Source organism: Corvus brachyrhynchos, unplaced genomic scaffold (genome assembly GCF_000691975.1).
Source record: "Corvus brachyrhynchos isolate BGI_N302 unplaced genomic scaffold, ASM69197v1 scaffold26, whole genome shotgun sequence".
Classification (NCBI taxonomy): domain Eukaryota; kingdom Metazoa; phylum Chordata; class Aves; order Passeriformes; family Corvidae; genus Corvus; species Corvus brachyrhynchos.
Window position 1 is genome coordinate 11,642,067 of NW_008239324.1, and position 22,481 is coordinate 11,664,547.

General features: G+C 38.6%; 1 protein-coding gene across 1 annotated transcript in view; it reads left to right on the forward strand.

Annotated features, from left to right (window-relative positions):
- Positions 1-22,481, forward strand: part of ITFG1 (integrin alpha FG-GAP repeat containing 1) — a 68,680-nt gene that overhangs the window by 26,181 nt on the left and 20,018 nt on the right. Inside the window, exons 8-11 of the mRNA XM_008638921.2 lie at positions 6,040-6,134; positions 14,041-14,213; positions 21,369-21,519; positions 21,765-21,873. Coding sequence (XP_008637143.1) covers positions 6,040-6,134; positions 14,041-14,213; positions 21,369-21,519; positions 21,765-21,873 — 528 coding nt within the window. The remainder of the gene's footprint in view (positions 1-6,039; positions 6,135-14,040; positions 14,214-21,368; positions 21,520-21,764; positions 21,874-22,481) is intronic.

The following is a 22,481-nucleotide window of genomic DNA, read 5'->3' on the forward strand; positions in this document are numbered from 1 at the left end:
TTTGCTGGCATGCTGTGTTTAAGTGCTTCTGTGCAGTGGAGCTGTGAATATGGATTCTTTGGAAGGACTTAAAATCAGAATTGATTTAGTGTGAAGGAGAGGATGATGAGGATTTCTTTAATGTCCACAGTACTTTAAATCATCTGTAAAAGCTCTTGGCATCTGTTTTTTGAAGTTATGATTCACATTTTCTAAAAGCAGCTGACACTGATTGTTTTAGTAATGTGTAATTATCTTAGTAATTTATTATAACTGTCTCTGTCATGACCATCTCATTGAGCACCTAAAGGCACAGAGTGACAAGAGTTCTAATGATTTAATTACTTGAGAAGATAAATTTAAGATAATGAGCTTTCAAACATACCTTTATTTTGTTTGAATATCAAACTCAGTTTTACTTAGTGTAGGCTTCTTGCCTGCGCCAGAAGGGTAGTGCTACAGTATAACCCTACAGGGCTTCTTTCTTCTTTATCCTCTTACTGTTCTTCAGAACTGTGAATTAAAGACTCATGAGAGAGGAGAATGAGAACTGGGCAAAGACAAGAGGGAGAGATGTATGAGTGAGAACTTTGTGGTATATGAAGGGTCTTGTTTTTATGTTCAGAATTATGAAAGCTGACTTTCTTAGCCTGTATAGTTACCATATTTCTATTTCACTGAATAGTTAAGGTTGGAAAGGACCTCGACAGATCATCAACTCCAACCCCCAACTTGCTAGAAAACAATTTCTTTTTATTTAACAGAACCATAATAAGTTACCATAATCAGTCTATGATCTCAGAATAACCCCAAAAAGTTGATTCTATTTTTGTTTTTAAAGGAGCAGTAAGTAAGATTACACTGCAGCAGAAGTACAGAGCATTTAAATTAAAAAGGTTTAGATCATACACCCACCAAAAGCTGTCTTGCTCTTCATAGCTACAACTTTATCTTGCTGGATTATGAAACAGTTTTGGAGTGAGTGATCACAGAAGTTGTCATTTCCCCAGGTTCCATTTTCTTTTCAGAGCCCATTTTGGAAAGTACATTGCACAAGCATTAATCTAATAACCCATGAACCTGCTTGTAAAGGAGCACTTTTGTGACACCTTTTTCTATGTTTGTAAAGGAATTTGAACATTGGGATTGAGAATCTTTTGCCTAGGTTTACTCATGCTACATAAAGTACGAGTGTGTTTGCTTTACAAGCACCTCTCTGATACCTCTGGGTTTGGGAAGAAGTTTCTTGTGTGGAACTCCTTTACCCATTTGCTCTTTGTGAATTCAGTTTAAAATGTGTTCTCAGGCTGCAGTACCTCAGTATTGCTTTTGGAGCATCTAACAATTCTAATAACATTATGTTGGGTTTAATCTGATTGACAAGATGTTTTCTGCTCTCTCCCATTCAAATTTACTTTTAGAACAGATTGAAAATACTTGAGCTGTGGTTTATGCAAGTGTGAACATTCACAATCAGTGTTAAAGCTCAGCAGTGTCTCTCACAAAACCTCTCTGCAAGGTGTGCTCTCAGGGACCTGCACAGGCAGTGGCTTTGGAGTACTTGGATTGGGCTGCCTGCACTTGGCAAACATGGGCAAAGTATTGGAAAGAAGGCTCTGTATCCATGGTCTTTGTTTGAAATACAGCAAGCAGGCAGTTGTAAGTAATGATTCTCACATGATTCCTAGATGGAATAAGACTTCTAATTTTGTCTTTACATATTTAGACATAACTACAGGTTTGCAGGTGATGAGTACGTGGGACTGTTCTTTTTCTAGCCTGTTCCACTGCCTACAAAACTTGATCTTTACTAACCATGGAGTTATGCTGTATCACAGTCAAGACAGAGTCATGTGTTGAGAACGTGCTCATTAACAGTTGAGTTTCTGTTTCTATGTCAAAGGTGCTCCAAGCTGAGTGGTGCTAGTGCAGACATTTGGAGCCTGGAGTGTTTGGGCACACCTACTGCTACAAATTACATTGAAATTACAAACACAATTTCCACCAGTTTGGACTGAGATTTCATTTTTAAATCCATACAGTGATAGAAAGAGAGACTAGTAGACCCCAGAAACTAAGTGCAGGCTACAGAGGGTCTCCAGAAATAGGTTTCCTAAGTAGACCTAGGCTGAACGAGATTATTAAAGACATGTTATGCAAGGTATTTTTTATAAATACTTGAAACCAGTGGAGGTCTTAGAGGTTCATCCAGCCATTGTCACCAGTGCATGTTTTGTCACCTGTGAACACCTAATTGCACTGATCAGTTGTGCTAATGATACTCCTTTGAATGTCTGTCTTCCTTTTCCTTTGTGGAGAAATTTGACTTCAAGATCAGAGTTTAAAATTGAAGGATGTTTATTTACATTGAGATTGAAACCAGGCATGAAGATGAGAAGAGTTGCTCGGGTCAAAGATGAATTTGTTGTCATTGAGTTTGAGCTGTTAAGTGAGCAACTGCTGGGGGTGTTTTTTGTGTGGTCTTCAATGTCAGTAGTTTGCATTCCAGCAGGTGCTTCCAAGGTGGAATCATGTAAAGATGAAGAATGAAATACTTGCTTTCAAAACTGGAAAAGCTGCTGCATCGATTCGTTGGTTTCACAGTGTCTTTGAAAAAGCTTCAGAAATGCAGGAAACATTTCTGGTTATAAAAGATGAATCTGTGCATTGTAAGATGTGCTTTAGAAATAAAAACTGGAGAAGAAATAAGATACAATATTATGATAGAGATGAAAAATGTTGGGCTTTTCTTCTTTTGATTTCTACTTTTCTGTAATTTGACTAATTGTGGATTTTCTTAAACTATTTTGCTACAACTCAGAAGATATTCTTGTTTCATTGATGTCCTATTTCCAGCTACATTCTCAATGCTGGAGCTTTACTTGAAGCCTTTTAAGTTCAACATTTGTTCTGTCTGCTCTAAATACTGAATTAATGTTTTTATATCTCATCTTTGTGATCTTTAAATTCAGCTGAGCACAGAGTGTAGAAGAGGAGAATAAAAACCAACCAAACAAAATCCAAGCAAACCAGTCCGGTATCCATAGGATGGATATCTCTGTCTGAAAAACTTTCATGAGGTGGATACAACAATAATTTGAGATATGTGAGCTTAAGAATGGCCTCTCATCTTGTGTTCAAGATGTTTTTTGACAAAATTTATTTTTAAAATAAATCTTTTTTTCAAAACTGTGCTGTAAATTTTCAACAGATTTTTCTCATATCTTGAACTTTATTTTTTTAACTACTGGATTCTTAAATATATGTTATGCAGAATTGAAGAGAAATTGCAACTGAAAACATGATCCTGTAAAAGAAATTATGTAAATGGGGGTTTATCTTCTGGTCAAAGGAATTGAGGAAACTCTGGCCTTCCAATATAGAATGTATTTTGTAGTATTTTCTTTGCAGGGACAAAGGCTTGTTGCTTGATGCATATTTGCCTTCTATTCATTTGTTGATCATACTGAATTTTTTAATCAAGTCTTAAGTAATTTATCCAGAACACCTGCATCTGTAAGGTGATGGCTATACGTGTAATTATATGCCAGTTCTGTCCTTACTGTCCTAGGATTGGTTATTCCTCAAAGCTACAAGGGTGTTTTCATCAATGTCCTGCTCCACTCTGAACATTAACTACCCACACCGTCAAACTGAGTTATTGGCATAAAAAGATGAATGTTTGCAGTATAAGTAGAATCAAACATTTTATATTCCTCTCTGCTCCATAGCATAATTTAAAATGAGAACATCCTTGTTCTTATCCCTTTCTAAAACAGAGGAAGGTGGTTCTTTGTCCTTGCATGTTACTGAAAATCTTCTAAAATCGCTTCGGATGAAAACTTTTGTAGAAATGCAATTAAAATATTAGGGCTTAACTTACATTTTATATTCAGAAACGTATCTCTGCAACTTAATTCAATTTTAGCAAACCCTTCAATATTCCTATGGTTTATAATTTGCAAATTGAACACTTTTTTCCATTTAAGTTTAGAAAAAAAGGTAGTCCAACAGCATTTTAATCTAGTTCATGTAAGCAAAGATTCAAGACAGTAACATTTTAATTGTTGTTTTTGAATGATGCAGAAGGAAAGCAAACACTTTCAAAAGTTGGTGCTGATTTCAGATGGTCAGATTCAATAGTTGCTATGTTGATTTCTCTCTGTCCAGTGGGAATTCTCTTTCCCATCTCTTTGGATGTGAACTTACTGGATTTCTGTCACCTAGGCTACTTCACATCCTAACTTCTCTATCCTTGAGAACAGAGCTGCCATGAGGATTTTGGAGAGGTTTGGTGGTGAGGTAAAGTAATTCATGAGGCAGATGGGATGTAGGAAGCCACTAAAAGTTTGGCTTTATCACTTGGAGATATTTGGGGAAGTCTGATATTTTCATCACTCCTCCTCCCCTTATAACCCTCCTTTCCATCTCCCAACTTCCTGATGAAATAAGGGAGGGACCCAGAAAATGTAGCTGTGCACAGATATAGATGTAAACACACCCCCAAAAGGAGGTTCAGCTTCATGGAAGTACAAGCTGGCAGGCTGAGAAAGCCTTTCTTACGGTACAGGTAAATTACGACAGGACCTCTAGGCTGTGGCCAGTACTGTACTGAAAAATGAATAAGGGGTTCAGTGACTTCGGCAGATGATCCAGCGTTTGCATATTGGCTAAGGAGATTTCATGAAGCAATTTTTCCACTTGCCTAAATAAGCTTGTTTGGATTTCTGCAAACCCAAGCAGTAGGTATGCCTGAAGCCCCTTGATGCCCTGAGCACCTTTGTGGTTCATACAGAAATCCGTTTTGTAGCATGTTCGTAAGCTGCATTTCTGAAACATCAAACCAGTGAAAATGTAATTTATTGTGGGATAGCTGAGCAGCTGTCAGGGAGCCAGGCTGAGAGGATGTTTGTGACTGTAACCTGCAATATTTGATAGATATAAGATAGAATCCAGTAGTGGAAATGATTCAAGTAATTAACGTGCCAGATGAGGACCTCTCTTTATTTCAGTGTTCACAGTGAACAGTGGTTATCTCAGAATGAAATATCCAGCTCCTCAGAACTGTAAGGGCTAAGGGGCAAGTTGAAAGGGTGAATTTTTTTTATTACACTGTGAGCTTTGATTTCATAGCCTGGAAAAGTAGATTACCTGAAGTCTGCCTGAGCTGGGGATGCCATCTCTGTGGCAAGCCAGGTTTGGTTGTGGTCGGGATCTTACAGCCGTGGTTGTTGCTGCTGCTTTTTGGTGCTCGTGTTCTACTCCCCCTCTGTGTTCTCCTTCCCAGCCCAGACAGGGAGCTTCCAGTGCTCACCTGGCCCCTGGGAGGGCTGCAAGGTCAGAATGGCAACATAGAGATTTCTCCTGGAGCAGATAATGGACAGTAAATTATTACTTTTTTCCTCACTATATGCTCTGTGTGTCAGAACTCTAGATGCAAATAGTCATTGCTTGTTTAAATATTAAAAGGTCATTATTCTGCTAAAGGTTTTGGAAATACATGGATTAAAGGCACTTAAAGAACATTTCTGAAAACCTGTAATTTACTCAAATTTACCTAATTCTGTAAGCCTGGGATTTATTAGCCATTGTGTTAATCAACTCTCCAGTGTTGTTTTTTGCGTTAAGTACAGATTAAGATATTACATGTAAACTCATGACTCTTCTTAGTCTTCCTGACAGCAGAAGAGTTTAAAACTAGTTCAGAAAATTAAATAAGTTTTTATGGTGGACTTGTAATGGTGGATTTGTATTAAAAGTAATTTTCTTCCCAACTGAACATAGGGATCGATTAAATTACTAAGGACTTACTCTTCTCAGTAAAATTTAAAATTTCCTCAATATTATGGGTCAAGATAAAAATACAATAGCGAAGGCAATCTTCAAACAAAAGACCCAAGTTAGATTATTAGGTTGAGGATTTTGAGTAGGTCTAGTTTATCCCATGTAATTTTTCAGATTTAAAAAATAGTAAGTTATTCACAGCTGATTATTTCATGTAAACAGGGTTTCTGATTACAGAAACAAAGCTGACAGGCTTTTTTTTTTTCTCTTTGACAGATGGGGATGGACAAAGTGAACATTTATTACCAGTCTGTGAGGATGAAACATGTCAAAGAAGTGCCATCTACCTAACCAAGCTGGGATTGGATCAGGTAATGTGAATTTGAATAGCAAAGACAAAGCAAAATACTGTGCTTTATGAAATTATATGAAATAGAAATTTTTCAGGAAGGAAATGAAACCTCCTCACCTGTAATTATTAAATACGAGGGACTTGTATTTGTTCACTTGTGTTCCTTATCTGAAAAAATACGGGTTTAGTGGAAGAGGTTGCAAACCTAGAATTCTTTATAATGGATAATTCTACTCAAGAAAATGATGGACACTCCTGAAGAGTCGCTTTCTTGGTTGCAAAACACTGTATTCAAAGCACCATAACTGTCCCAGCATAAGATGAAAAGCAAGGTTTGTGTTAAGAGTTGGAAAGAAATCTAATTCAAATGATGAGCTTGTTTAGTTTAACTTAGGGTGTTATTTTAGAGTATAAATATATATATACACACACACAAACATCAAGTTGAACCAGCCCACACCTCTTACCCCTAATTTCTACTTTGTTTGTTATTAATGAAGCAAATTTCCAGGTGGTATAGAACACTTTCTTAGGCTGTGTATCTTCAGGGCTGGGTTTCTGTTAAACTGTTGGAGGTTCATTTGTTCATGACACTACTGGCTTTCAGAGACATGGTTTAAGTGTGTGATCGTCTGGTTGAAGTATTTACAGTACCCTGATTTATAATAAAGTTGCAGCATACAATAAATTAACCAGATGTTTGTTGGATGGCTTAATAAATGTTCTACTAAATTCATATTTAGCAATGTGAACCTAAAGGCCAATGTGACCTAAAAAGTGCTTGTAGCTGACAGCAAAACCCACTGTAGGGTACTCAGAGAAAATTACAATGTGTGCCATACATGTTGCTACCATGATATGAATTACTGATTATTCCCTCACTGAAAAATTGAAAGTTTAATTTTGTGCTGATAGTATACTCTCTGATCTATAATTCAGAATTTATAGCTGAACTTGTTACAGTCTGTAGCCTAAGTTTAGAGCATAGATTTTCTCATTTAAGGAATCAAAATTTATAGAACACAGGCTGTAGCTTACTAGTGAGGAAAATCACTCTGTGTAGGAAAGGAAAGCACACAGCTCCTAGTCAGTGCAGGAGGAATGACTGGGATGGAGCATGCCATCAGAGTAAGAAAGAGTAACTCTAAATTTGGTACTTTGTATCTTTTAGCTTTCTGAGCTTGGCAGCTCTGTTCTCAGAAGTCACGTTCTGCTGTGCACGCTGTTTGGTTGGTTGTGGTTGCTGGTTTCTTGTTTTGATTTGGATTTTTTTTTTTACATTGATCCCCTGTAAACACAGAACACAGACAATAGATTGTAGCACTGCTGGATGCACAGGGGTACAGCAGAGTTTGAGGTATGGGTCAGAGCCTTTGTACAAAGCAAGTGGATGCTCAGTTTGGGATCCTTGCATTGCTTCTGCTCCGGGGAGAGCTCAGGCTGCAGCCACATGCTGGAATGGGGGAGTAGCTGGGATGCTCTTTGGCAAAGGACAGCTGCACTTCAGCTCTCAGTTTAGTTCCTTACTCTTGATAATACAAGAATTAAAAGGCGTTTGAGTTTTGTTGCTCAAGTAAGTTTGAGGCAAATACTTTAAATTAAAGTAATTTCACTGTAGAAAGTGAACCCCCACACAAACAGTTGGAACCACTGAGAGTAGTGGGGTCTGAGGACCAGTTCTGGTAGCTGTTGTTCAGGATATGTTCCCAAAAGGAAGTGGTGCAGTGGTGGCAGAGGAAAGTGTGGGTCAATTTGCCTAATATCAGAACTTTTCCAAGTTAGAGTCTGTTTTTGTAACCTGCTCTGAAGTAACATTGCATGCAGCCAGTTTTCATCTTGCTTCATTACTTCATTTGTTTAGTCACAAATACATCAGATAGTTAACCTATATTTAATTTGTTTACTCAATTTAGGAATTTCACTGTGTAGTTTCAATTTGAGAATACTTTCCAAGATAATGACTTTCAACATCAAAATTAGCAGTTAAATATTGTCACTTTATTTTAAACAGCAAAGAATCCAGGAGATTCTCAGCCTGCTAGAAAAAAAGTATTAAATAGTATTTAATTTAGACTTGCCTAGAAACTGTAAAGCAATTATCCCTCCCTATTTTTAGAATGACTTTAATTAAAAATGACAGTATCAAATGGCATGCAATAATGACTTGTTCTGGCCTAACCTTTTTAAAGAATTCTATCTAGAATACTCCTTTCTTGCACTTATCTGGAGGTGATGGAGCTTTTTCTTTGGAAATTTTTTCTCTTTTCTGTTCTGAAACAGTGAAAAGTATCAGTGTCTTCATTCATATGTCTGCAGCTTTTCCCATGCATTGCATGCTTCATTCATATCAATTCTTACATTTATTTGAAAGTAAAATGTTTCATTTCACTGCATTTGGTCATTGTGAGGTCATATGACAAGCTTTGACTAAGGTTAATCTTCATGAGAAATGTTAAACATAAACTTTGTGGCAACGGACTGGAATAAATTCTGTTTACTAATCACTTTACAATTTGAGGGAAATAATAAGGAGCCCTTGTAGTGCAGAATGTGTTTCAACGAGGGTGTGGTATCCCTTGTGGAGCAGGTAGGTAATTATAGGGAGTCTGTGGGAAACTGAGAAATTGCAAGTCTATTATTGAAAAAATAGAAGACTCTGTATCTCCATTGTCTTAGTTCAGTTTTTGCTGCAGGGTTTTGTGGCTTATTTTTTTTAGTTGAGGCTGTAGCAACAAATTCTTCTCAGAATCTAATTATTTTTTTAGAGAAACTGATCTCAAATCTGAAAAATCTCAAATGAGATGACAGTCTTGTAAAAAAATACTTTGCCTACTGGGCCTGGTTCTGTCCTTCCTGCTTGTTTGCTGTCGCGTTTGATGAAACCCAATGAGAAACAGTTAATGCAGTTCCATGATAAATATGATGCTTTGAGATGAAATGCATAACAATAAGAAATGCACATCTGTACAATTAGTGGCTCTAAAGCCTATAGTGAGGAGAGGCAGGCAATGGCATGTCAGGCTTTGCAGTTGTTCCAGTAAGATCCTGTCTGTCAGTATATTTCTCATGATGTCTTTGGCCCAACTGGATGGCTACTGGAAAGCCAGGCCAAGCTAGGAGAATTGTTTCAAGGATAACCCTTCATCATAGGTTTTAATTTATGTAATGTTGATTGGGGGGGTTTAAGTATTAGAAATGTCTCAGATTTTCTTCTTTCGGATGGTGGAGCAGAAGTAAAGGCCAACAAAATACGCACGAGTGACTTAAGGCGATACAGACCTCCTAAGGTTTTAATGGAATGTGAATGATTTCCATAGCAACAGCAGAATTGCTGTCAGATCCAAGTGGAATCCTATACACCGTTTCAGATTGTGGCAGGAGTTAGGACACCTCAGACTTCTTCACATTCACCTGCAATAGCTACAGTCTAATCTGGGAAATGTTTTAAAGTCGTTGGTACTGTTTAATGTAGGAACTCTAGATACTGTGATATTCTTAGAGATGACTAATCTTTCTTTAATTTTGCCAAGTATTCAGTATGATTTTTCATTTGTTTCCTGAGGCAAACACTATTATTTCAGTCCCTTCATCTGAGAGTTTCTTTGTGGGCTTGATGATTCTTACAACCTTTCTCTGTGCAATAGAAAGGTTATAGCTTTATTCCTCTTGGAAATCTAGCAGGTCTGAAGTAGAACACAGCAGTGCATCCTACTGCAAACCCCAGGTCTTTGTGGTGTCGTTCTCTAGGCCAGAGAGGGAGGTGACAGCATTGATTATCACCTGCAGTCAGTCAATGTCAGAAGTTTTTCTTCATTCCTGTGTAACAGTTTAAAGGGGGGGAATGGATTCAGCTGCTGTAGTTTTCATAAATGTCATGTTCTACAAGATCTTCTCATCATTTTTAAGTTGCTTGTCTTTCTGAAAGCAGCTGTGGGGCTGTGACCATTGAAAACATGACTTTTACTGCTTTGGTTAGTTTTTTTCTATGATTCTAAACCACTGCTGTGGAGTGTCAGCTTCTGGGCTTTGAACACCAGAAGTTAGTGATGTAAAGTACAGTCATTTCCTCAGCTGTCTAAGGGATTCAGGTGACCGCTGTATGCACTGAAAGCCTAAAGCTTGCTGAAATCCTGCCAGTTATTTGTTGTGTGCAGCTGAACTGCAGCGTATGGGGACTGAGAGAGGGAGCCCCGGGAAAGGGCTTGTGTTACTTCTGGTGCTGTGATAGCTCTTTTAGCCCACTCCTGATGCTCATCTTTGGCATTCCCAGAAAGTGTGTTGGCCAGGAATGGGCTACCAATTTCCAAACTTTGCGACTTGCAGCTGGCTCCCTGCCTGTGTTCTGTGGCCTGGAAGCAGCAGCTGGCTGGGGGTGGGTTTTGTGCTTCATGGGTTTCTGGCCGTAATTTAAGAATGGAGATGTGTTAATCCCATAGTTTGGGCTCAAAGACCTGCTCACAAGCTTTCGAGCAAAAGAAGTCCCTTCCCTAATGTATAGAAGAATGTGGGCTCTGTAAGAAATGAGCCCTTTTACAGTGACTGCAAGGAACTTTACATTTTTCTCAAATCCCTAGATCTTTTTCAAAGTGAAAATTATGCTGTTTCCACAGGGCAAGAAAACATTCTTTTTTCTACTTCTTGAAAAACAAATGTTTGAAGAGTTTAAAAACAAATATTCAAGCACTTAAATATTTTTTATATTGTAGCCTACAAATCATTAATTGAAGCATCCAAAATATCTATATAAATGTTTTAAGTAATGATATTAGTGATGCTGTGCAATGGAATTTAACAGAAAAGGAAGAAGTAAATCTCATTTCTCTGACTGAATTTTATGTGTTCATCTAAAATTTCTTTTAAAAATACACTTACTCAATTTTTCAGTCTTTTCTCATCTGAGCTGTGTAGGAGAAATCATATGATCAGAAAACTGGAAAAAATAGCTTCATGTGTCCTCATTATACCCACCTATTTCCATCTTAGATAGAAATTAAAAAATTAGTTCTGGTCTTTTCCTTTTAAAATAGTAACAGGAAACAGGAAGCTTAAAGTAATTGTCTGGATTATCAAATACAAAATAAGCAGAGGATTTGTATTGTTGACAAACACGTTTTCAGTTTTTTGCCTTTTGTACTGAACTATATGTCCCGAGGCACTCGAACAATTAATGTTGCATTACATTACATAGTAGTGCAGTTCGTAATAGAAATCTACAGAAGGAGTTTCGCCAAAAGCGTGGATTACTCTGAATTTAAACTGTCAGAGCAAGTTACATCTAGTGCTGGAATGGGATCTGGTTGTGCATCAAACAAGGCTGATGTTCTTGAACTGTGACACAGCTGCTCTTAGGAAAAGTCCCACAGCTGCTTCAGTGGCATGGATGGATTTACTCTGTGCATCAATGGTGCTGGTGCTTGGTAGTAACAGGTGATGTTTTGCTCACCTGTTGTTTTTTGTCTCTTGTTGTAGACCTTAGGAATGTGAAATTGCCTTCTATGAACCATTCTGAATAGAGTAAAAAGAGAAACAAATTTGTATTTGTGCCTAAAAATTCATTTTTAATTTTGTCTCTTTAAGATAGTGTTACCTGGGAACATTTAGAAAGTATATGATGGATATAATTGGATTTTACTGCAACGACTGTGTGAACAATACCGTGTAAAGTAAAAGCTATATTATATTTCATGGTTCTGATTTCAATCACTGTTTTTCAAAATTAGACTATTTTGCAATAATATTATTTCATCTGTCTTCTGCATGACAAGTAAGTACTAAGAAATCCAACCCTTTGAAAAATTTCCCTCAGGGTAAGAGTCTTTCCCTTATTTTCTGTTTCTTAGACTTTTCCAAACCTTCAGCAAGTAAGAGTAACTAACTAGACATATGCATGTTGTTTGGTGTGAGGGTCCAAGTGTGTTTCATTTCGGGTTTGAGGTAGCAGCAGGTGCTGCAGATGATGATTTAGTTCAAAGCCATGGCCTACGCGGGCAGCACGCGCTGGGTGTGTGCAGTGACAGGCAGGACTGCCCCAGGCTTCTCAGCCATCTCTGGGATCCACACAACACCAACCTCACTGCATTTCTGCAGACATTTTGGGAGCTTCTCTAAACTGCCTGTGCTTTTTTGTAATCCCAAGGGAGCAGTCAAGTGTCAGACACAATTGCCATGTGGCAGGAATGTTGTTGATTACTGGATTGTGCTAGCGAGGGAGTCTTTCCATGGCAGGATATGAACTGTCATGGATCTCGTTCTGGTTCCTGAAATAGCTAAATTAAGGCTTGGGTGAGAGACATGTAAGATCTGTTAAGTGCTTTTGATGTTGCTGATAGTGATCCTTTAAGATGGCACCCCTCTGTCCTTTTGAAGGCATTGTCAGTTAGTTGACATATAAAATTACTTCTGACTTTTAAAATGACGCTGATTTTTTCTGTAGCATTGAAATATTAACCCTGGCACTTCAGCTTCATACTAACTTGCAAAATTACCTTGATTTTAATTAAGATAAATTCCTATTTAGCACCTCTGCAGCATTTTGGAAAGTAAGTGCAGTTGCATTCTGTTTCTTGTCCTGGAGAAATTATACTTCTCATTTCTTTCGTACTTTCAGTTTGATACTTTATTCTTAATTTCTTATCAAACAGTTCAGTATCTGGTGCTTCGGGGGAGATAGGAGGGGAATTAATCTTGAACTTCTAAATATCCATGAATAATAGAATTGTTCAAGTTGAAATGAACCTTGGGAGATCCAGCCTCCAGCTTTAAGCAGGAACAAACTGAATTCAGACCATGTTGTTTAGAGCTTTGTCCAGTCAGACTTTGAAAACCCCCAAGGACAAAGGCCCTGCAACTTCTCAGGGCCTCATTTGTAGTTTAATTTGGTTGTTTATCTCTAGTCAGAACCTCCCTTGTGTCAGTCTGACCATTTTCTCTTGCTCTTCTGCCATATATCACAGTAGAGAGCCTGGCTCCATCTCATCAGCTGGTTCCTTGCAGGCACTGCAAGATCCTGCCTTAATCTTCTGTTCTCCAAATAATCCCCGTGCCCTCAGCCTGTCCTCTGAGGAAGTACTCAGTGCCCGACTATCTTGTTGACCCTTCTCTGAACACACTCAGTATTCTCAAATCCTTCTTGAACTGTGGGGCATAAAACTGGACACAGAATGCAGATGCAGATGAACAAGTGCTGAATAAAGAGAAATCCTGGGTCATCCTGATGAGCAGGAGCACAGGCAGCAGCTCTGGTGCAGAGCTGGTTTGCTGCCCAAGCTGCTGTGCCCAGCTTTACCTTCCTGCTCAGCAGGACCCTCCCCTCCCTCAGGAGGGCTGGTACCCAGCTGAGCACTGCCCAGCCTGTGCCAGTGCAGGGCTTTACTGCTGGTGCAGGGTGTCTGTAGCTGAGTGTCGGTTTTGCCTATTCTTGCCTTTCTAGGTCCCCTCTGAATGGCCATCCTGTCCTGCAGCATACTGACAGTATCCAGCAGTTTGGTGTTGGCCGCAAACCTAAAGAGGCTGCATCCATCCTCCAGTGTTACAATGTCTATTGCATTGCCTTGCAATTCCAGGGGAAAAAATGAGACTCAGGATCTCATGGCCCTGATGGTTTGGGTTTACCTACACTTAAAGATTTGTATAAATTCCAGGCAAGCGTGAATTTCAGTTAAGGGGTTCGTGAATGTCCCCATATGCTGGTTGTATTCTTACAACCTTAACTATATTTTCCTGTTCTGGAATAACTGAGTGCATAAGAAATACTTCAAATTATTTTTTTCATTTGGTGACAGAGTTAGGAAATAATCCTTATTTGTAAGTGGTTAAGAATCCTGATGAAGTGAAGAAGTGGCAGCTGTTTTAAATAGAATTACATTGTTTAAGTAAATAAAATGGATTTATTTACCTTGCTGGGGTTTTTTTGTTTTGTTTTACAGTGGATTCCAGTCTTGCAAGACTTCAGAAATAAAGACACTGTCTGGGGCTTTGTACCATATCAAAATGACAAATCTTCAACAGAAATTTCATTTCCAATTACACTTCATATTGGAGATTACAATATGGATGGATACCCAGATGCACTTGCTATACTAAAGAACACTTCTGGAAGGTAGAGTATATGCAAACTTAGAAATAAAGCTATCAGATTAATGTTCAATCATCAGTCATAGAAATTACTAACTTCAGTGCATCTCATCCATTTTATCCAGTGAACAAGACTTTTGATCTCTGCTAACTGTTTCCCTTTGAACAAAAGTGTGCATTTTTCATGCTACATTCAGAATGCATAATTACATAGGCTTAAACTGGGACTCTGTGTGGGAAATTGCATCAGGGACTGGAGTATGAGGCAGCATTTTAGGCACTCCTCCCAGAGCTCAGGGGCTGATTCTCTCCCTTTCCTTTCCCAAATAATCTTCTGTAAATTCCTGACTTCAGCTGTCAGTTCTGACTAGTCACACCAGGCTGCTGAGAGCTGGGGAACCTGTTCCGTGCTGTCACATGGAGTGAGCACTGACTGGTGACTCTGCTGAAAAATGCAATAGTGGTTTGCCCTTTTTGAGAACCAGGAATTTACCAGTGATTTTTTTACTGTCCAAGTCTAACTGAAAATAAATAACACACGCACCCCAACCCCCCTAAAAAAGAAACTTCTAACCCTTCGTATTAAATTTTTCAGCATAATCTTCTCATCCTCCTTTTTTAGATTTTTTTTCCTCCTTGCTTGCTTTCCCAATACTTTCTATTGCTACCATCTGGTGCTAGGTAGGAGAGGGCATGTGGGGATGCTCACAGGGAGACTGTTGTACACAGAGGAGTCAGTGATCCATGTAAGAGCTGACCTGAGTAGGTGCATTCCCGAGCTGTTCCGCACGTGCTGCCGGATAAACGCAGCCGGCTGATCGCAACGGAGCAGCCTGTGGGCAGCTCTCACCTGGCACCTGGGGATGCTGCTGCTGGCATGTCCTTATCTTTACCTTGAAGTGTACAGCACGTTTGCATGTGAACATGCTTTTGCTTGACAGTAGGGATGATGAATAGGCTTGTTCGCTTCGGAGAAAAACGGAGAGCCCTAGAGACCATGGTGTCAGTGAACCTCAGTACAGACAGGATATGTGCACGTATCCTGCAGTCTGTCTGTGCTGCACAACTGACTCTGCCAGCATCTGCAGAGATGGAAGATTATCTGTGCTATTCCCTTTTTCTTCATGTCATCACTTGTAAGAGGTATTTTAACGCATACTTTGTGGAGTCTTAATGTCTTCCTTACTTGACAAATACTTGCACTAATGCATTACAAAGCAGAGTAAGTGTCTCATACAGATGTATTTGTTATCTTCCTTTACGTGGTGTTTTGGATGAGCTTGGGTGCCGGTTCACAATTCAAATGAATACTCAATAAGGAAAACAAGTGAGGAGCTCACTTTGATGCTTCAGACAGTAAGAGAATTTGGTGCTGAAGTCCAATAAGTCAATTCAGGTCTTCTAGTGGTTGCCTAAACATGAGTCACCCACTGACATTTTTGTGTTAGAGTTCTTCAGATAGTGACACACCTAAAAATGACCCAGTTTGAAGAGTAGCGTGCCTGTATTCAGCCTACGTGATGTGATTCATGACAAGGCTGTGAGCAGCTGAGCTCTGTCTGTACCTCTGAGCCTTAAAATAACAGCAGAGCAGCTGTTTCTATTCAGACACGGCAGACAAGAAGGAGGTGATGCTGTTACTGCCCAGAACTTGCCAGGCAAAGTTAAAGCACTCAGGCCCTGAATGTCACGTGTTTGACTCCAGACTTTCCTCAGCTAGGACTTTGCATCTTCTGTTCAGCAGTCATTGAATAAAGACTGCAGACAGTCTAGAGAGCAAACTAGAACCAGCCTTCCTTTTGCCAAAGGAACACGGTGACATAGAAACTGTAAAGTTGCTGTCTTTGCTTTTGCTTAAGCCTCAGAAATCCTGTGTTTTGAGCTGTACTATCGTGTATGCTGATAGCTGGTGCACTTCAGAAGGGCTGCATGAAGATTTATGGAGTTCAGAAATGTACTTGAAGCTGTTTTAACTTTTAAGGGTCTTAGGAGCTTCTGTCCTCTGGCTGATCTATAATTTACTGCAATGTAGTATCATGTAAAATCATTAAAGTGTTTGTAAATAGTTACTCCAGTAGAAGCTCAGAAGTCACATATGTCTTGTTGCAATGAACTACTGTGATACACTTTTATTCTCCTTGCTTCTGAATTTGTTTGCTTATTCAATTGAGTGCATTCAAAACTATTTTTAAACTCGACATCAAAGTTGAGTGACACAGTAGGGCATAAGGACTGAAGGTACTGGCAGATGATGTGACAAGCTATTAAAAAAAGGAGGTTCAGAAAATTGAGGAATTCTGGCAAAAACAAAGTAAGTAACCTAAAAATGAAGAAATACATTGCATGTTAACATTGTATATATCCAGTATTTACAGTAAAGTAATGGAAACATGCTTTGTAGTTTGGGATGGGAACGAAAATCACTTTTTTTTGCACTCACTATGAAATGTCCCATTCAATATTAATTCATTGGTTCTGAGAGACTTAAGCAAATACTTCCTTTTAAAATGTGCAACTGGATCACTGATTGGAGAGAATTAAAACAGTGTGGGAATTAAATTAAAAGCTGTCCTTAAATTAGAGCAAATTAAAATGAAAACCTTATTTAATCGATTTTAAACACTTCTGGATCAAGCTGTTTATTTCTTTCTCTGAAGCCTTTCATGCTATATCTAGAGATCTAATTTCAGTGATTGATTACTGTGATTAAATGATAAAAGCATTTTTGTAAACTCTTGACCTCAATCTGTGCTATCATTTAGGAAGCCTGGTTTTTACTTGCTGCCTGTAACATAAAGAAATTAAAGCAGGCAGAAACAATTTTGTTCATCTGAAAGTATACCAATACATGAAAATGGAAGAAAAGGATTAAAATCAATTATATGCTTCCATCACAATTCAGGAAAGTACTTTCAGATCAAATCCTTACAAATCCCTACAAAAGACTGAAATAAAGATACCATAGTTGGGTATAAGGTTGATTGACTGTCCTGCCCAGTGGGCATGCCAGGAAAATGGTCAATAGCTTCAAGTATTGTCAGAACTGTTGTAAGACTCTGCTGTTTCATCTCCTGCTATTGATGCCTTTTCCTGGTCTTAAAATCAAGAATCAAACATGGTTAGAAGGGAAAAAGGGATTTTACCTCTGTATTTATTTTAAGGATCCTTAGGTGCACTACATCCAGGTGGAACGTGCCAAAATGTACACTGCAATGCACACTCCTGATAGATCAGGTGTAACATTATAGGTCTTACTATAGCTATGAAAAATTCCCCAATGAGAGGCTTGAGTGAGCCCCCCTCCCCAAGGAACCTTCCCCTGGATGGTTCTATCTTAGTTTACAAAATGTGTTCTGGAGAGGACCTTGGGGTCTGGGGCTTTCAGATCCCTAACTATGAAGCTTCTAAGATGTTTAGTCTCCTAGCTTGACAAATAAGTTTAAGAATGTAAGCTAAAAACCACTAAAGATAAAAAAGTTATAAAAAGGGGTATAAAAGGGGTATAAAAGAAAAGGTAAAAATCATCATGGCATCACCATAACCCCTTGATTTCAAATTACAGTGTGTACTATTCCGACAGTGTGGAGCCATTCCTTACCAACAGCAAAAAAGGAATGTCATTTGTGGTTGCAGGTGTTGTGGGGGTTTGAACCTTTTGAGCCTTTATCAAGACTCAATGAATTCCAGCAGGTGAAGGTGCTAAATGCACTGTAGGTCCTCACATATTTGTCTGTTCAGTCTGAATTCTTTTAACTTTTGACTTGAGTTAGAAACCCGCACATTAGAATTCAAGTCCACAGGTTTTTCTTCAGGGTAGATACATACATGAATTCTGTATTAGAAATTGTGTGTGTATATAGAATAATAATAGGTGAAGGGATTTTATCAATAGTTAGTAATTGGTTCAGCTATACCTCCTATCTTACCTAAATGAATTCATTTTTTCACATGCTGATTTTAAATTGACTCTGGTGACATTGGAAGTGTAAGTACTGCATGTGAGTTTATAAACATCTATCTTTCTCCCATCTAATTAGATGAAACAAATTTTGTTTAACCGTTGTTTCCAATTAGATGCTAGTAATTGGCATCTTGCATTGCAAATATGTAATCTTAAGTCTTTCAAATCCATTTTTATTCAAAGGGAATGTTTTTCATGGTCAAGTTGGCAATACTTTTCTCTCTGACGCTGGTGATAGCAGTAAAGACTGAAACTTGGATATAAACAGCTGGATATGGAAAGTTGAATAAAAAACTTTTAAGTACGATAGACTTCTAGAAAGTTTTCTAGGTGTTCATGCTCAGTTTGAAATTAATGTATATGTATTAATCCTTTATATGGAAGGACTTATTTGACCAAATTATCTCTTCCTAAATCATTATTAGTTGCCACTTGTCAAAAGGAAGGCTGGCTAGAGAACTTCTTTTAAAGGAAGGATTGATGAGCACCTTGTAATTGAGAAAATCTAAAAAAACCAGAGGCAAATTCAGTTATTCTGAATGTCTGGAGTAAGATATTGATAATTTAGATGTCCCTGGTATTACTGTAAATGAACTAGCCTAAAACTGACAGCATGAGAGATGTATGAAATTAGCAGTAAATAATTAATTCTAATTGCAAAGGAATGTGTTAAATTAAAACTGAGATAAGTCTTCAGTCTTTTTTGGTGTTAAGCCTTACTTATAGTTATTCAGCCTTATTAAATCTACCTTTCCTGCACAGATGACTTTGGTCAGAAGGTTCCAAATTGGCATATAACATACTTGGAATAAAGTTACGTAGGTAGTGAATGATTAAGCTGCAGCTGTATATTGGTGCATATAGCTCAATATTTGAAGTGCTGGAAATGGTATGTTAGGGGCAATAGGCTGGTTTTAGTTCAGAGTTCTTGTGCTCTATCTCTTGTAGCATTGAAGCTGAATTGTTTGGTATTGACTGTTACACGTTTATAGAGCACTTCAGCATTGATTTTTTACATTTTACCATTACCGAAATGTCTTCCTTTATAGGCTTTCAAGGACATTGCTTTGTCATTTTAAGGATGCGGATGATTATCTTTGTTACAGGGAGATTCTTTCTAATGGGAAATCTTCAAAATTTGGTTCAAAATAACAGGTCATAAGCTTGCACTTATTTATCTAGCAGAAATGAAACATGGAAGTAGATACTTGGATTCTAGAGCTGCTTTTGTATGCCAGGCCTAAATCATGTAAGGATTCAACTGGCAGCTCACAGGCCAAATCCAGATGTCTCCCAGGAACTACCTGAGCAGCTGAGGAGGCAGAGAACAGCTCATTCTCTCCCGTCTGATGACAGTCAGGGCCTCGAACTCCCTGTTGCTGCAGCATGGCCTGCACAGCAACATTATTTCCTCGCAGGCTGAGATGCAGCACATGGGACGGGGGATGCTACATCTATGAATTAATTAATTTCCTCTACAAGAGAGCTCTCCTACAGTGCACTTCTTGGGTTTTCAGCATCTGTTTAGGGTTTGAGTTTGCTTTTTTCTTCCTGCTGTTTGTCTTATGTTTCTCTTGTAGATACAGAAGAGTGAAGGAACGTGGCATTTCCATACTCAGTGGCACTTTGATTAATGTTTTCCTTTTTTCTCAGTTGCAAGGAAAGAAAATAAAAAAGGTTCCTGTAGTAAATAAACTTCTTTTGTCTATTCATTAACAAGGCTTCTAGTTTAGACTTGAGCAGTGTGCAGAGTGTAATGCAAACCTGACGTTTGTCTTTTAAATAATTATCATCTAAGTAACTTCTGACAATTAAAAAAATCTGAACTGAAAGAATCTTTGTAAAAGTTTGTCCAAATTTTAAATAGCTATGTTGAGATGAGGAAAAAGAGAAATTGAAACAATCTGCTTAGCTCAGCTTGTCACCTTCTCTTGTAGTTGGCTGTTCTGGTATGATACTTAGGTAGTACATGAAATGAATGTGAGCACTTAAGAATTTCACGTTGTGATTATGAGTTCTCAGATACAGATAATGCAACACATTAAATATTGCAGATGACCTCATTTCCTTTTGGCCATATGTTAATTCAGTGGTTTCCCTAAGGAGAAGTGCCTTTGTGTGCCTGTGCATCCTGGATGCTGCTGAGACACAGAAAGCACCTCTCTGTCCCCACACAGCCGGCAGCGTGTTCAGGGTCACACTGAGGACGTGGTTCTGGCTGTTGCCCTGGGCTCTGACAGCTGAGCTGCCTTTACAGAACACTGCTCTGGCTCCTGGCTCTGCCCGCAGAAGGAGAGGAGGAAACTTTATCTGTTTCCATTGCCGAGGCAGTGAAGGATTCTAGCAGGCTCCCAGGATACCAACCTGCCTGAAGAGTTGGACTCAGGTTGGCAAAGTGTGAGGTTTTCCCATTCCAGAAGCATTGATACATTATCAGGGAGAGTGGGATCCTTGTGTCTCCTGTAGGAACTCAGAGTGCAATAAAGTGTCAGTCTCCCACTGACCCACAGGCACCTATTGGATACTCTCCAGAAGGGAGATTTTTCTACACTAGCTCTGGTATTCTGCATAGTTTCTATGTTTCTTGCTTAGTATTGCAGCCTGTCTTTGTGTTAGATGTCAGCAAGTGCCCAATTTGGTTTGTCTTGCCCTATTTTTACTGCACTACTAGGTTGAGGTTTGTGTTTTATATTTTGCTTGTAACAGTGGAAAACATACAAATAGAGATTTGATTTAATATTAAATATATGTAAAATATGCAGTGTGTAAGAAAAAGTATTAATGGAGCTGGGATGGGAAGAAGCTGTCATGAAATAATGGAAAAGCATGGACATGTTTTAAATAGTGTTTAAGCTGAAGGACTGTGAAGGGGATTAAGAAAAATGGCAGATAAATTCACTTGTACTTTTTTCAGAATAATGTAAGGATATGTTCAGTCCTTGACTGGATGGTTAATTAAGTTATTCCTGTTGATTTCAATCTATTTATTTAGTGTATTCATTGTTTTAAGTCAGTCATGACAATGATTGTAATTCTGTCTGTAATGTTCCTGTAAGTACTTACGGATTTTTCAAGCACCCAGTGGCTGCTATCTTTGTTTTTATTACATTAAACTCTAGAGCACTTAAACTATTTAATTACAATATTTTTAAAATATCTATAATTTAGACTTTATCTCGAGTAAGTTAGTTTATATATTTTTATATATATGTTTTACAGCAATCAACAAGCATTTTTACTAGAAAATGTCCCGTGCAACAACGTGAGCTGCAAGAGCGTGCGGCGCATGTTCAAGGTGTTCTGGGAGCTCTTGGATCTCAATCAGATCAAAGATGCCGTGGTAGCGACCTTCTTTGACATCTATGAGGATGTAAGTGCAGCTCCTCACCCCAGCAAACAGGGTCTGAGTGTGCCTGTGCCTGTGCCTGTGCCCTGCACAAACCTTGGCATCCCTGCTTAGCTGTGGATGGCCCTTTCTGTCCCAAATTGATTAGGATTATATTCATAATGTTTGGAAGATATTAAATAGTGAAAGTGTAAACTTTGCTGCACAGCATTTTTTTTCAAGAGTAAATAAGTATTCTAATGTAAACTTGGGATTTTTTTCCCCTCTAGGGAATCTTGGATATCATTGTGCTAAGCAAAGGCTACTCCAACAAGGACTTTGCTATCCATACATTGAAAAATAACTTCGAAGCAGATGCCTATTTTGTTAAAGTTATTGGTAAGTTATCAATACGTAATCAAAATGGGATGTTGAGAAGAATGTGAATATTTGAACCTTTGCATATGAAAACATTATGGTAAAGTTCTGTACCTCTGCCATATTGAGCCTGCTTTGCTGGAGTTGGTGCATGTGTCATGTGGGAATGATGCAGAATCGCCTTCAAAACAGGCTGGTTTAATTTCGGAGCCTCTGGTGTAGTGTGATTTGCTTACACTGCATGGTTTGTTCTGAGGGTCACTTTGCACCCCTGTGGGAGTCAGTTCTGTGTTTCCAGCCCAAATCTTACCCTGAGAGCACAGAGTGGCCATAAACACGGCCAGGGTATGTGAATTAATGAGAGTTGGTTTAAAAGGCTTGAGTTAGATTAGGATGTTCATAATTAGGTTTTTAAACTGCGTGCCCTACTGTGCTCTTCAACTGCAAAGGTGTTGAGCTTTGAGCTCATTCCTTGACTGTCTTCCTTGACTCTTCGCGAATGAGTGAAAAATGAGGCTGTATGGGAGCCTATGAAGACAAAGCTCAATAGCAACAACCAGAGGTTCACCTTCAAAAATTGTATTTGCCTTCACGTTACTTAAATGCATCCAATCCTCTGGAGCATACAT